Source organism: Pteronotus mesoamericanus, unplaced genomic scaffold (genome assembly GCF_021234165.1).
Source record: "Pteronotus mesoamericanus isolate MK-2021 breed Mesoamerican mustached bat unplaced genomic scaffold, CSHL_Meso_final contig_317, whole genome shotgun sequence".
Classification (NCBI taxonomy): Eukaryota; Metazoa; Chordata; class Mammalia; order Chiroptera; family Mormoopidae; genus Pteronotus; species Pteronotus mesoamericanus.
The window spans coordinates 4638386-4653761 of NW_026555133.1; the positions used below are offsets into that span (position 1 = coordinate 4638386).

Consider the following 15376-nt stretch of genomic DNA (forward strand, 5'->3'; position numbering starts at 1 on the left):
GACAGGTGTGGCCAGCCCGTGGTCTGAGTCCCTTCAGCAGCCTTGTCCATCACCTCAAAAGGCAATCTACTCAGCTGTTCAAGGGTAACATCTGGCACAGTGTTAGCAGGGGAAAGGTGCTCAGTTCTCATCCACCGTAAATGAACAGATAAAGGAGCATTCCATTGCAACTCCGAGACTCGGTACAGAACAGCAGGTCCCTCGGTCCCTCGCTCTGGACTCTGCCCTGAGCTCTCGCAGCTTCACATGTGAGCATTTTCTTACAACCTAAATCAAAGGGCCATACCCAAGCTTCTGGTCTATGGGAACCCCTCAGACAGCTCTGGTTCCCTTGCCTTTGGCCCAGGCGCAGACAGGACTGAAAGCCAATTGCACCTCCTGCCCCTGGACCTGGAATCCAGCCTCCAGGGCAGTATGGACCCCAATTCTGAGATCTCGGCTGTTGGGATGGTGGTGCCCAGGTTCCTGCCATGAGCAATGGCACCAGAGTGCTGTCCCCATCCTTCTTCATGGAGCCACTCGTAAACACGCTGAGCAGGCCTCGGCCAATGGCAGCTCACCCGTCAACCTCCCTAGCTGGGCCATCTCCCAGCTCACGTTCCTGTGTCACCTACAAGGCTTTGTGGGAAGGAAAGAACTATTTACTGCTGGGATTCACAACTCCTGCTCCAACCCCCGTCTTTTCTCTTCATTATTTGAAATCCTCCCCTGGAGGTCCGGGCACCAGTTCCCTAAATGCCAAGTGTCCTCAGGTGGCCTGAGTCACCTTTCCCAGGGTTCCTGGCATTTCCACATCATCATCTAATTATTTGTTCCTCTTCGGACAAAGCTGGATCCAGAGTATGTACCCACCTCCCTGCTTCCAGGACCTTGTGAAATCATCAGTGAGATCACAGGGCAAGAGCAAGATGCACTGCTCTTGGCAACTAGGATTCCTGGCAGATGTCCGGTGAGGTGAAGGCGTCCGTCATGCCGACACTGTATCCCTGGGGCCAGCGTGGGGAGCTGCAGTTGGAGCATCACCCCTGCTCTCCGGCTGGCCGGCCCATGGTGCCAGGGCGCATCCCTCACTGGCATCACGTCCATTCCCTCCCCTTCAGCCGCCCCTGGGGGAGAGACCTGTCTGTTCTTGGCATCAAGGGTTCTGTTCATTTAGAATCCAGTGCAAAGAAGTTGTCATGGGGAAAGGGGGAAGAAAGGTTCAGGATCAGGTCTAACGGAAGCCTTGGGAAGGGGTGTGGCAGCCTCAGGACCACCCAGGAGATCTCTGTAGAGACCCCTAGGTCTGGTCACACCTGTCCACAGTATGAACAAAGAGTGGGCAGGGCCCTGGGCAGATGTCCCAGCCGGTCGGAGCGTTGTGTCCTGTACACAGAAAGGTTGGGGCTGTGATTCCTGGTCGGGGCACATATGCCAGGCAACCAATCAATGTTTCTCTTTCACATCAATGTTTCTCTGTCTCTCCCCCTTCCTCTCTCTAAAATCAGTAAACATATCCTCAGGTGAGGATTTAAAAAAAGAGTGGACAGGAGCATAGGAACAGGAACCTGGGCCAGGAAAAGCCCTCACCCCCCCATCGCATCACATGCAAGGCGGGCTGCCTCCCCCCAGGGCCGGGCACGGGCTGCCCAGCAAATCTGGCTGCCATTCTCCTGCTTAAAGAGGAACCAGCTGACCTCCTGGCTTTGGGAACCTCTGCAGGCTTTGCTTCACTCGAGACTCATGATCTTCCTCATAGAAGGAAGGGAAATTATGGTCATACCCATTTTACAGAGGAGAAAGCAGAGAGAGTGAGCAGCCTCCGATCATTGAGCGCATTCTCCACTGGACAATCTCTTTCCAGGACCTCGGAGGCCTCTCCACCATGGGGGGCAAGTGCTCCCCAGTGTGGGCTTAGGGACCAGGGTGGCTGCATAAGCACCGCCTGCGGGGGCCTGGAGCCTAACTAAAGAGTGGGATTTAGGGCTGTGGGTCAGTTACCTGGAGGGAGACTCAAGGTCAGCACGACTGAGGATGCGATGGTGTTGTGGGCTGTAGAGCCACTGGAAGGCTGTCAGCGTCCTCTCCTCGATTCGGAAACGCCCTTCCTGCACGTACCTGCGGGACAGGAGAGAGTGAGGAGGGAGGGAGGGAGGCAGGGCACTGCGGAGCTTTTTCGGGGAACTGGCCTGGCTTGCTGGTAAAAGATAGATGTGATGTACCTGTCCCCAAATATCCCCCCTGCTCATTTGCCAGAGAGCCTTGATTCTAAGGGGCCACAGTGAAAATTTCCTGAAGAGGAGACAGCTACAGGGAGCAGGTTTCAACTCAGTCGATGGAAACGCTTTTTAAAAGTTAATTGTCTGAAGTTGAAAGGAAGTACTTGGAAGGAGTGAGTCCTTTGTCACTGGAGGTATGTAAGCAGAGGGTGGGCAGGGGAATTCAAGCATCAGATAAGGGTCCCTTCTCCAAGTCCCCTACATACTGAGACACTGGACTTCCTGGTTTCACAGCAGGAGAAGGGCTCCTCTGGAGAAGGGGTCGTGGGTCAAATGTCAGGCTTAGGTCTCCAGCAGTTCAAGGGTCCCAGCCACCTCCCAGATAGACAGTCAGCCTACGGTAAGGATGGGGGAAGCTGGGCTGGGCAAGGTGAACACGAAAGGATCTCTCCCGCTCTGGCCACCTCCTCCTGGTAGAACCATGCATCCGTTACTTAACTCAGCATTCAACTGAGTGCCTGTGATGATGAACAAGAAACTTAGTCCCTGCCCTCCTGGAGTTTCCACTCTTGTGGGAGAGAGACCACCAGCTAACAACAAGAACAGACATATCATTACAAACAGGTCCCTTTATACATTACCAGTGGGAGTGTCAGCGGTACAACCCTTCTGTAGGACAGTGGGACAATGTCTGTCTCAGTTGCAATTACACTTCCCCGGAGCCCAGTGACCCCCTTTTGGAGAATTAATCTACAGATTCTAGCCCATGGACAAGGTTACCTGTGACACTACTCATAATAACAAAAGACTAGAACACAATCCAAGCTTTCATTAGTAGGGGACTGATTACATAAATTTTGGAGCATCCATATAGTAAGACAGTGCACAGCCATTTTTTAAAACTAATGTTTCCGATGAGCGTGTTCTCTGTATGCAATCAAGCCATGATCTCCATCCAGGATACATTCTTAAGGTTAAAAAAAAAAAATCAGGTGCTGAAAGAGCAGTATGTGTAATTTATGTTAAAAAGGGGGAAGGAATAAAATACACATGGATGTTTTCTTATGTTTATGTACAGAAACTCCAGAAACACAAAAGGTAATGAGTATAGTTATCTGGGTGGGGAGAAGGGGGAACTGGGTGACTGGGGGCACAGGGGAGTGCCTTCTTAACAATGCGCCTTTCCATACAGGAGAGGTATTACCTATTCCAAACGTTTAGTGTTGGGGGGGTGTGCTTACAAACTGCATAAATCGCTATGAAAATGAATCGCGCAGCTGCTCGGACACTGCCCCATGGGGCACAGACCACTTGCTGGGCAGGAGATTCCCCAGGAGGCAGGCCTGCCGGCGGGGAGAGGGCTCTCCTTGCTCCCGCAACCCCCCTGTCAGAGCATCGCCCCGCCAGCTTCCCTTTTCCCTCCTTCACAAGATCCGACGGGCACTTTGGACAGATCACCGGGCGGCTGGGTGGAAAATGGCCAGGCAGCCAGGTTAGATGCTGTTGCAGGTGTCCAGGTGGGACAGTGGTGACTTGTGAAGGGGGACAGTGCTGGAGACGGAGTGAAATGGGAGGACTCTCAAGTGAGCGAAGGAGGCAGTGCTGGCCAGGCCTGGTGACGGGCTGGGCACGGGCGAGGAGGAGACAGGCAGCAAAGTTGTTCCCAAGTGCCTGGTTTGTCCGGGCGGCTGGACAAGGACAGGTCTGGGAGGGACGATCCTGATTTGAATTTGGGAATTGGCCCTCCTCTGTGACCTGTTTCCTGCCCCAAGCTGACACTCCTCCTGTAAAACCTGGCTCCAAACCTGGCTCCTCCAGGAAGCCCGCCCTGATTAATGCCATCCTATCTGATGAGGTTTCCACGCCTTTCCCTGTCCTTGGGCTCCTTGGGACTCAGCCTTGAATGACTCACTCTTGCCATCTCTGTGGGAGCAACTAACAACACCACCGGCCTTGGAAGAAGAGCGCTGAGAGGCCGGGGAGCACTGCGGCCGCTGTGATGCTCTCCAAATTTGAACCGTGGGAATATACTACATTTTCAATGGTTTTTTAATTGGAGAACTCTGCTGATCATGAAGTCTTAAGTCATTAGGGGGAAAAAAAAAAAAGAGGTCACTTAACAGTCCAACAGCTTTATTTTACAGATGAAGACAAGAAGCCCAGAGTGGGTCCAGGGCTAGCCAAACAAGCAGGAGCCAAGACCAAATGGTGGTGTCCGCTCACTCGCAGGCTGACAGACGGTGACCCCGCCAGGCACGCACAGGTGCCTAGGCTCAGAGAGGAATAGGCCCACGCAGGAACTGTCCCCACCCAAACCGTCTCCTCACACGCCACTCACCCTTGCCTCACACACAAGCCCCACCTCTGCCTCCTCGCCCCAGCCCACACCCAGCCGCCCTTCCTTGCCCCTCCCGCCCCCCCCTCGCCCAGAGACAAGTGGAAGGGCCTGTCCTCCACTATCTGCAGGCACCCTGACCTGGATCCTACTTGCTAGGATTAGCTATAAATCAGTGGTTTTCCATTGTAAGTCTCAGATTCCTCACCTGTCAAGTGGGAGTCATAATAATGCCCACTTTGAAGGGTTGTTACAAGGATTAAATAAATTAATGCGAGGGACGCTCTTTGCCACAGGGTCATCATCGACACCTTCCCTCCCCACCATCCTCCCTGGCCCTTCGCCAGTTCTAGGGCCTTACGTGCTTCACCAATGGCAGGCAACCCCATGCCCTGCATTCTCTCCTCTGGGCCTCACATCACACTCCTCGGACCTTGCCAATCCCATCTTAGGGATGAGGCAGAAGAGGCTTGGGGAAGGAAATGAATTTGTTGAAGGTCACTCACACGGGAAGCAGCAGAAGCCAGCCTTTCCTGCACCCTCAGCCCATGGCGCCCAGTTTCCTCCTGAAGAGTCAGCTCCACACGCACATATCCCCACTCCCTCCTCCGCAGCAGCCTCCCTTCCCAACAGTCTCCTCAGCTCCTCCCCGTCCCAGAGGGTGAGTGCCCTCCCACTGCATATCAAGTACCATCCAAACTGCTCACCTGAGACATCCTTCCCCACTTGTTCCCTTCCAGCCTTTCCCACCATTGCATGCCACTGCCTCCACCTTTACACGTGCAAACCCCTGCATCTCTGGCTGCCTATCCTTAAAACGTGCTCTGCCTTTCTTATCTTGGAGCCTTTACTCAGCCTGTGCTGTGACCCGAACTGCTCTCCCTCCGTCTCCACCCCAGACCTGCCCACCCAGCAGCTCAACCCACACAGCAGTTAAGCCCAAATCCCAGCCAGAATCCAAGTCAGCTCCAAAGTTCCCAGGATGCTTTGCTTAACCTTATTCACAGCGTTGTTCTCTGCTCGCCTGTGAGTTATTTATGAGCCTGTCTCCCTGCTAGAGTGCGAGACTGTGTCTGATCATCTCTGAAAACTCTGCAACATTCTAATGCAGCCCTCTAGTCAATGGAGCTGGCCTTCTGCAGAAATCACAACAGACGATGAGTGATCATCAACTCATAACATCCTTGGGAAGGTCTGATTATCTCCATTAATGAGTCCAGTTTAATTGAAGAAGTATATTTGCTGAATTGGGCCACATAGAATGTAAGAAAAAATAGAACACCTCCCATCCTCAAACATCTCCCTTATTAACCTGTCACGTCTCTGAAATTCTGTTGACCAGTACACTGGTCAGCCTTGTAAACCAACATCAGCCATTAAAACTTTAACAAAAACCAGCTTCTTAGATTCTCCTTGGGAGCGTAGGAGCCCAGAGACCTGGGCGTTGGCAGGGGCTTGCTGCAGGGAACGAGGCGAGAAGAGGAACGGTAGGAGCTGCCCACAGAGACAGGCTCCAGGTGTTGGGGTGGGTGACACCCCCAGGAGGATGCAACCCATCACCAAAGAGAGAAGGGTCTGGCCCTGTACAGGTTGCACCTGTTTTTTAAGTTGAACACTGGGGCAGGCCAGGCAGTCACTGAAACCTGAACCTTGACGACATGATGCTAAGTAGGAGAAGCCAGTCACAAAAGACCACATACTCTATGATTCCATCCATACAAAGCGTCCGGAATTGGCAGATCCATAGAGACAGACATTAGATTAGTGGCTGCTCACGGCTGGGGGTAGTGGGGGTTGGGAGGCAGTGGAGAAGGAGGACTGTAAAGGTCACGGGGGTTTCTTTTGAGGGTGAGAACAATGTTCTAAAATTGATTACGGTGATGGTTACACAGTTTTTTGTTTTTTTTTTATGGTTGCACGATTCAGTGAATACACCATAAACCATTTAATTTTACACTTTAAATGGGTGAGTTGTATGGTATATGAATTCTATTTCCATAAAGCTGTTATGAAAAATAAATAAATATCCATGAAGGTGTACTGAAATAAATCATTGAAAAATAAATGAATGGTGGAAAAGAGACAAACCTCTCCTGCTGAAGAATCCCAAACTGCATCTGTAAATTCTACGCCTGCGGGGAGGAAGCTCATGACTCCACTCTCCTTAAATGTGGGCTTCACCCAGCAACTTCCCTCCAAAGAGCGCACTGTGGAGATGGGTGGGGAGGCAGTAAGTTCACAGGAAGGGGCCCGACAAACACGACCCCAGCCGGGCGATCGAGGTCAACGTCAACAGTGACAAATGTTGATAGCATTTACACCCTTGGTACGATGTGATGAAGGTGGCACCCTGGCCCTGTGGTTTTCCTCCCAAAACTCCTAACTTCAGTCTAATTATGAGAAAAACATCCCAATTCAGGGACATTCTGCAAAATAGGACCAGCACTCCTCAAAACTGTCACGGTTGTCAAAAACAAGGACAGTATGAGAAACTGTCACAGCCAAGAGGAGCTGAGGAGGCATGACAACTAAATGTAGTGTGGTATCTGGAGGGGACCCAAGAACCAAGGGAAAAAAAAGACATTAGGGAATAACTAAGGAAATATGAATAAGGTATGGACTTTAGTTAATAATAATACACCACTATTGACTCATTAATGCTCATGTAAGATGCTAATAAGGGGGACACTGCGGGTGGGGTACAGGGGAACTCTCTATACTGTCATCTCATTTTCCTGTAAATCTAAAACTGTTCTGAAATATAAAATTTACTAAAAAAAAATTTTAAGGCTGCCCTGGCCAGGTGGCACAGTTGGTTGGAGCATTGTCCTGTGAACCAAAAGGCTGCGGATTTGGTTCTCAGTCATGGCACATAATGGAAGCAGCAGATCAATGTTTCTCTTTCACAACAATGTTTCTCTCTCTCTCTCTCTCTCTCTCTCTCTCTCTCTCTCTCTCTCCCTCCCCTTCCCTCCCTCCCCTCTCCCTTCCTCTCTCCCTTTCTCTCTCTCTAAAATTAATAAACATATCCTCAGATGAGGCTTAAAAAATAATAAATAAAAAAAATAAAAATAAAAAGACATCCCCATTATAAACAAAGAGTTTTCACACATCAATATGAAAAAAAATATGTAATGAGAAAACCAACAAGGAAAAAAGGGCAAAGGAAATTAATGAGTAGTTTATAAAAATAGAAACACAAATAACCAATAAACACTAAAAAGTGTAATTTTTCTTTAAGTAACAAAATGAAAATTAAAACAACAATGAGAGACCATTTTTCACTGGTGAGATGGCCAAGATTTAAGTTTGTTAATTCCCATGTGAGCAAATTGTGGGGAAGGGGGCACCTCACCAGTCACTGGAGGCAGCAGAAAACGGGACACTTGCCTTGGACATCGGGTTGGCAGTATCTTTACATGTGCTCATGCTTTGACTCTGCAATTTCACTTTGAAGACCATCTCCAACCATTATCTCTGCACATATTTGCATGGAACAGGTTCAAAGATGTTCATTTCAGCAATGTTCATAATATCAAAATATTCAAAATGCCCTAGAAGGTCATCAATAGAAATTAAAGGAAAAGAAATGATGGTCCACCTTACAAGGGAATACTGTGCAGCCAATTAAAAACAAACAAACAAACAAAAAAACCTGCCAGAGCACTCTGTACTGTTTTTATCATTGTTCTCGTTGTTAGAGAAAGAGAAACATCAATTTGCTCTTCCACTTACCTATGCATTCATTGGTTGCTTCTTGTATGTGCCCTGACCCCATCGCTCTTGGCGCATGGGACAACACTCTAACCGAGTGAGCGACCTGGCCAGGGCTCTGTACCACTGTTTAACTGCTCACGCAGCCCTGGCTCCTAGTCTCTGTCAGCTCCCTCTCCCAGCCTCTAAGGCCAACCAGCAGAAATTGGGCGGGGCTCAGTGCAGGCCTCAAGTACCGTAAGAATGCTGAAACCATACATATTTAATATCTTCAACTGATGAACCCAATAAAATTCTAATTTAATTTTTGGTACTTTATATTTTAGAGAAGGAGAGACTGAAGGAAGAGGGCTATTCTAGAAGGGCAAGTGGACATGAGTTGCTGCTTGTTTGTTTTCTTTAATGTGTCCATCATTAAAACTGAGTATTTTCATTGCCTAAAAATCCTCTGTGGTCTGTCTATTCATCTCTCCCCTCACCCCAGCACCCTCCACACACACACACACAAAAGCCTGGCAACCCTTGATCTTTCTAGTCCTTAGTTTTGCTTTTCCCAGAATGTCATATAGTTGAAATCATACAGTACATAACTTTTCCAGATTGGCATTTTTTTCCCCACTTAGCTATACATGCTAAAGTCTTCCATGTCTTTTTACGCCTTGATAGCTAATTTCTTTTTAGTGCTAAATAATATTCCATTGTTTGGATGCACTCATTTATTTGTCCATTCACCTACTGAAGGATACCTTGGTTGCTTCCAAGTCTGGGCAATTATGAATAAAGATTCTATTAACGTCCATGTGCCAGTTTTGTGTGCGGATACAAGTGTTCAACTCCTTTGGATAAATAATTGAGGGGTCATATGGTTAAGAGTATGTTTAGTTTTGTATGAAACCACCAACCTGTCTTCCAAAATGACAGTACCATTTTGCATCCCTACCAATTATGTTAGAGAGCCCCTGTTGCTCCACATCCTCACCAGCACCTAGTGTCATCAGGGTTCCAGCATTTGGCCATTGCAACAGGTACGTAGTGGTATCTCATTGTTGTTGTAAACCACTATTTTTTTAAAGCATACAGTTCCACAGTTTATTGATATGGTTTTTCAAAGATCCCAATTCTCCCACAAATTCAAACCTGCTAATTTACCATACTTAGACCTCAAGCAAAGATTCTGCCCTGGATTTTCACTTTTAAAAAGCATGTGAAGCATTTTATTTCATGAGAGAACCTCTACAGTTTTGCCCCATACTCGGTGACTATTTAGGTGTACCCATGCTCTTATGTACCATGAATATATTAAAAGGTTAGCCAATCTGAACAGCTGAAAAACTTTTAATACCAAGGAGCTTAGCAGCTATGTGCATGAATTCCTTTCCTGTGAAAGTAGTATGCCCTACCAACAGCTTAGAGCGCAAATCTAGTCATCTCTATTTCTCTAAGTAATAGCTTGAATGCTCTGTCCCCCTCAAAGTCTTTATTATAAAGCTTAATATCTTGCCTTTGAATTTTCCAAAACCCCAGAGAAAACTGCGACTACCCTCTATTGCTTTTGTCTCTCTGCACCACAAGGCGGTACTGTTGAACACCAGTCCTGCACAGCCCCCTGAACCCCTAAACTGCTGTGGGGGGAAAATCCTTGTTCTGCACCTGCTGTCTCTGTCCTGATGTCCCACACTTGGGCTCCAAAGTCGGTTCCCTTGGTTCACGTTCAGATGGTATTCCCCTAAATGAGACCCTGAGCAGCATCCATCAACTTTCAGGGGTTGAGCCTGAATCACTGCCATGTTTTTCTTGGTAAGCCTTCTGAACTGATGTTTGTGTGCCTCCCTCCCAAATCATACGTTGAAGCCCTAACAACTGCCCCGCCATATCACTGGTTCCCAGATCCAGCAGGATGGGTGTCCTCATAAAAAAGAGGCATCGGAGAGCGTGTGCGCCCTCCTCATCGTGGGGGACGCAGTAAGAAGGCGGCATCTGCAGGCCAGGAAGAGGTTCTCACCAGAAATCAACCACACTGGCACCCTGACCTTGGACCTTCAGCCTCCAAAACTGTGAGGAAATAAATTCCTGTTGTTTAAGCCACTGAGTCTGAAGTTGTTTGGGTTTTTTTTTTTCAATTTACTTAAAAGAATGCTCCTTACATTTGGCATATTAATGTTTAACCTGCTATTTGGAAATATTGTTATCTTTTAACTTTATTGAAGGTTTGCATGACTTGTTTATGTTGCCCAGTAATTCACCATTCATCACCTCTGTCCCACTCAAAAGTTCTGTGGTTCTGGGTGGAGCTGACCCCAGCCCAGCTCCATGGATGGGCATATGACTCAGCCTGGCCAATCTGAGCAGTCCATCCCCTTGGCCACAGTGATTGGCTCAGAGATGTCCATGTGACCCAAATCATGCCAATGAGATGACATTCTGAGACTTTGGCTGGAACCACTGAGAAAGAAAACTCTCTTTCCATGATGGTCACTAACACGGGGGGCTGTCTGCAGCTGAGAGCCACCCTGCCCCCATAAGGAGTAAAAGTGGAACAGAGAGAAGCAGCGGGACAGAAAGAGTAGAGTATTATCTGGTGACAGTATTTGAGCATCTGAATGCAGTTGTGCCTGAAACATGGAGAGTTCCTGGAGTTTTCAGTTCTATAAGCCAGTAAATTCCCTTTTTCTCTTAATCCAGTTTGAGTCAAGCAAACCGACTCAATCTGAAATCCTGGAACAAGGGGCCAAGGCTGACCCTGTTGGGAGCATGTCATGTGGTTCAGAGGGTCTCTTGCCCCCAAGAGTGCTCCCTGCCAGGCTGCCTCATCACCTAAAGGCCGCATCTTCAGGGCCTTTAAAACAATAGGCTTTAATCTTGGAGTGAAATGTGACCCAAAACCTAATTACAGGCACTAACTATGATTCATGCATCAACAGGTCCACCCCAAGATCCTGCCCAGCCAGACAGTGCCAGGGGAGGGAGAGTCAGAACAGAAATCCCAGCTCTGCCCCTTTAAAACTCTGCCTGTGTCCTCCTCTGAAAAATGAAGGAAGGAATTAAACTAAGCAAACTCCATTTAATCTGGGAGGTCCTGGGGTCCTGGGGTCATGCTTCCCTTTCAGGGAGAGGACACTAAGTAACTGCCAGCTCCCTGCCAGCTCTTCAGAGATTAAGTCTACTTTTATCTGATTTGTGCATCAGGGGCTTCACTTGGAGAGTGGTTCCACTGCTAAATAATACTTTTGAATATTTGGACTTTGATTCTTGGAGTCCTCCCAGGATGGGGGTGGGGGGTGGGTGAGCAGGCTGCAAACCCCGAGACCCCTCCTGCTCTGACACACTGGGATTTCCTGACAGTGAACTTGGATGCGTGGCCAGGCTGAGTGGGATAGAGCAAAACAGGGGATCAGTTATGCAAGACCTGGGTTCAAACCCTGACTCTTCCACTTGCTTGCTGGGTGACCTTGACTAACCACTTTCCTTCTCTGAGCCTCAGTTTCCCCTTCTGTAAAACAGGGGTGCTAACACCTTCTTCCTCTGAGTACCACCGTGAAGAGTAGCTGAGTCAATGCCTGGACGGATGACGGTGGAGCCAGTAGAAGTTCTCAGGAAGCCCAGGTTGCTATTATTGATGATAATATTGTTGTTGTTATTTATATTCAGGCTACAGATGTAGCTGGTGACATGTGTCTGGTATGCTACTTCAGAGATGTCCCCTGGCCCTGGTGTGGGTGGGATGATGGGGGGGGGGGGGGAGGGTCCCAGCCAGATTTTCTCCTTAGCCTCCCGGAGACCTCCCAGGGCGGCGGTGAGCTGAGCAGGCTGTCCGGCATTCTAGGCCCCGCCCAGCAGAGGTCAGGTCCCCGGCTGATGCAGCCTCAACCTTCGGTCACCAGCGACAAGGGCCCAACCCAGGTGACTGGGCTGTGTGAAACGTCTGAAACCTCTCAGCCAGCAGTCCCGTAACCTGACACCGGCAGGCTCTGATTTCCCAGCGGCGGGGCCGCGGCGGGGGTAGGGGCAACCAGCCCCCACAGTGACACCTCTGCCCTCGCCTCTTAGGTCCCCTTCTCTAAGCCCCCATCCTCGAAGTGCCCAGCCCCTGGGGTCCCTGTTTAGGTGGACGAGGGCATCTCCTTCAACAGGGGAGCTGAGGCTGTGGCCGTGCCTTCTCCAGGCCCAAGTCCTTGGCCCGACCCGAAGCAGCAGAAAGAATGGAGTAGGCGGGGGACCCCCATTGCAAAAATAGAAGAGAGAGGTGGGGTAGAGGAAAGGAGGAAAGCCCTGCCGATTAGCCTGTGGAAGGAGCACCGAGTCCCTCCAAAGCTTGACCTCAAGGACTGGGTCCCGGGTCCCGGGTCCCAGCGCCTCTCTCTCTGGAAAGCCCCAAAGAGCGGGCGCGGGGATGCGGGATGGTGGCCAACGGGCAGCGCGGCGCCTCTCCTTAAACCCGGCCCCGAAGCCTCCGCTCGAAAAGAAACTTTGGGCCAATGGCCCCGCTCCTTTCTGCGCCCGTCCAAGCCCCCGACCCCCGGCGCCCACTCACCAGCGCACCAGCTGCCAGCGCTTCTCTCCGGGCGCCCCGCGGCCCGCCATGCCTCGCCGGCCGGTCGCCCTGTCCCCGCCGACGCGGGCCGCTCGGCGGAGGCGGCTCGGCTGCCGCAGGCCAGAGCCGAGGGCGCGCTCGCCGTCGCGGGGTGAGGCACGGGCGCCGGCGGGCGGGGCGCAGCGACGCGCGGGGAGCCCGGGCGGTGTGTCCGGGCTGCGCTCTTCGCCCCACCGCCCCAGGGGGCCGCGCGCCCAGTGCCCGGAGCCGGCCCGGGCGGGGTCCCCGCGCTGCTCCGCCGCAGCCGGAGAGACCACACCCTGTCCCCTCACTGCCTTCTTCCCCGACCCGCTCACGAAGCGGCGCACGAGAGCTGGGCGCCTTTGGAGCACTGGGCGAGGAGTCAGACTCTGCAAGTTCCACGGGGAGGAAACCTGGCTTGGTGGGTGACTAGAGGCTCTCTGCTTCATCCATCTGCGCCTTCCTCCCTGGGACACCTGTTCTGCCTACCAAGAAAGTTACGCCTAAAAAAATTAAACTCTAAATGCTTAAAATAAGTACGGATGTGCCCGACAGATTATTAAAAATATTTTAAGGCTAAAATAATTAAAACAAAAAGGCATTAGCTGGGCACGCTGCCCAACCCTAGGACTAGCTCCTCCTGAGACTTCAACCCACATCGCCCCAGGAATCCGCTCACCTCCTGCAGTTGAGCAGAGGCCGGCCTGGCCCGCAGCATCATGGGACCAAGCACGGCAAGCCTGGTTTGAAGGAGCTGAGTTTTAGAAATGCTGATAGAGATAAACATTTGTCTGCACATTGCCCTTCCAATTCGCCTGCTTCCAATACCAGGACGATGCACAGACTTTGCAAGAGGGAAACTTATGCAGAAAGGAAAGAAAACTGGCTCCATTATGGAGATGCTGAGAGCTTGCCTTCTTCTCGAGGACTGTGGGTCACCCCCAGGGGCATCGGAAAGGTGTGCAGAGGAATCCAAATGGCATTTGTCTTTATACCCATAAGGGCCCTCCTCGGTGTTCCACAGAAGTCAAGGTTGCATAAATCCTAAGAACCCCCACCTGAGCTCGCCACTATGTCCCAACTAAAGACGTGACAGTGGGCACCAGAGTCGTGAAGAATGTGACCACACAAAGGCATCCTGGAAAAGAAAACCGGGAAGGAGATCCGGAGGAAGGAGGCTGTCGGCTCGCCTTTGGCCTCGAAGTGTAGCGTCTAGCAGGAGGCTGGCAGTTGCCTTTCGTCCTCCTTTTCTTTTTAAGCATCTTTGCTTTAAGTTTCCTCCACATAATTAACATGGAAACCGAGGAAACGGACTATAAAATCCGAAATCACCCCCCAAGGTCTGTGTGTGTAGCATATGTTTCTAGTGTGGGAAATGATAATTGGACAATTAGTTAACTATTTATGGGGGGGAGCAAGATCTCTGTTTCACATTGCAAAATATATTTCAGATGAATTATAAATATAAGTGCATAAATACATATATTAAAATTAGAAAAATATATAAAGTATTGACATATTAAAATGGAGGTAGTTTTTTAAGCTTGACATCAATGGCAGACACCATGAAGAAGAAATTAATTCATTTAACTAAAATAAAAAATATTTAACCTTAGCACATCACAAAACACAATGAACAAAATTAAAAGGCAAATATCAAACTTGTTTTTAAAAATTTATGTATGTATACATCAATGTTTATAGCATTATTCAAAATAGCTGAGGGATGGAAGCAACCCAAGTATCCAGGGACAAATGAATGAATAAATGAAATCTGGTGTGTACATACAATGGAGTATTATTCAGCTTTAAAAAGGAAGGAACTTCTGACACATGCTACATGGATGAGCCTTGAAGACACTATGCTAAGTGAAAGAAGCCATACACAAAAGGACAATGTATGATCCCACTTATATAAAGTACCCAGAGTAGTCAAATTTATAGAGACAGAAAGTAGAATGGTGGTTACCAGCATCTGAAAAAAGGACATCACTCCAATACACCAAGGCTGTAGGTTTGATCCCCAGTCAGGGCACATATGAGAAGCAACCAATGAATGCGTAACTAAGTGAAATAATAAACCAATGTTTCTTTCTCTCGCTCACCAATAAATTTATTTTAAAACTAGTAAAAACAGTAAATTTTATGACATGTGTATTTTACTATAAAAATTAAAATATTGCAAGTTTTGTGATGGAATAAGGAATGATGAACACTCCAACAGAAAAATGAGTAGACATGAACAATTTACAAAAGAAATTTGAATGGCTAATACATACATTTTAAAAATTCAATCTTGCTAGAAATTAAGCACTTGAAAAGTTAAATATGATACCATTTTTTTTTTTACTTGTCAAATTTGGAACTGTTGATTGGTTTTTAATCACCCCACACAGGGTTTGTATAGAGAGGAAAAGTGGACGCTCCTAACCTTGACTGAGGCTGAAGTCCAAATTGGTCCAATTCTTGTGCAGAGTGACTCTAGTTGACAGTACCATATGGCATATTTGAAAGTTGTTAAGGGAGTAGATCACAAGAGAAAATTGTAATTATGTATTGTGATGACTGTTACTATAT

The 15376-nt window shown here is 48.9% G+C and overlaps 1 protein-coding gene across 2 annotated transcripts in view; it reads right to left on the reverse strand.

The window, feature by feature from the left end:
* RAP1GAP2 (RAP1 GTPase activating protein 2) overlaps positions 1-12841 on the reverse strand; it is a 202113-nt gene extending 189272 nt beyond the window's left edge. For both annotated transcript variants that reach the window (XM_054575887.1, XM_054575886.1), the window contains exons 1-2: positions 12779-12841; positions 1981-2097 (exon numbers count right to left, since the gene is read on the reverse strand). In XM_054575887.1, the coding sequence (XP_054431862.1) occupies positions 1981-2097; positions 12779-12828 (167 nt within the window). In that variant the 5' untranslated portion in view covers positions 12829-12841. The remainder of the gene's footprint in view (positions 1-1980; positions 2098-12778) is intronic.
* Between the last annotated feature and the right edge of the window lie 2535 nt (positions 12842-15376).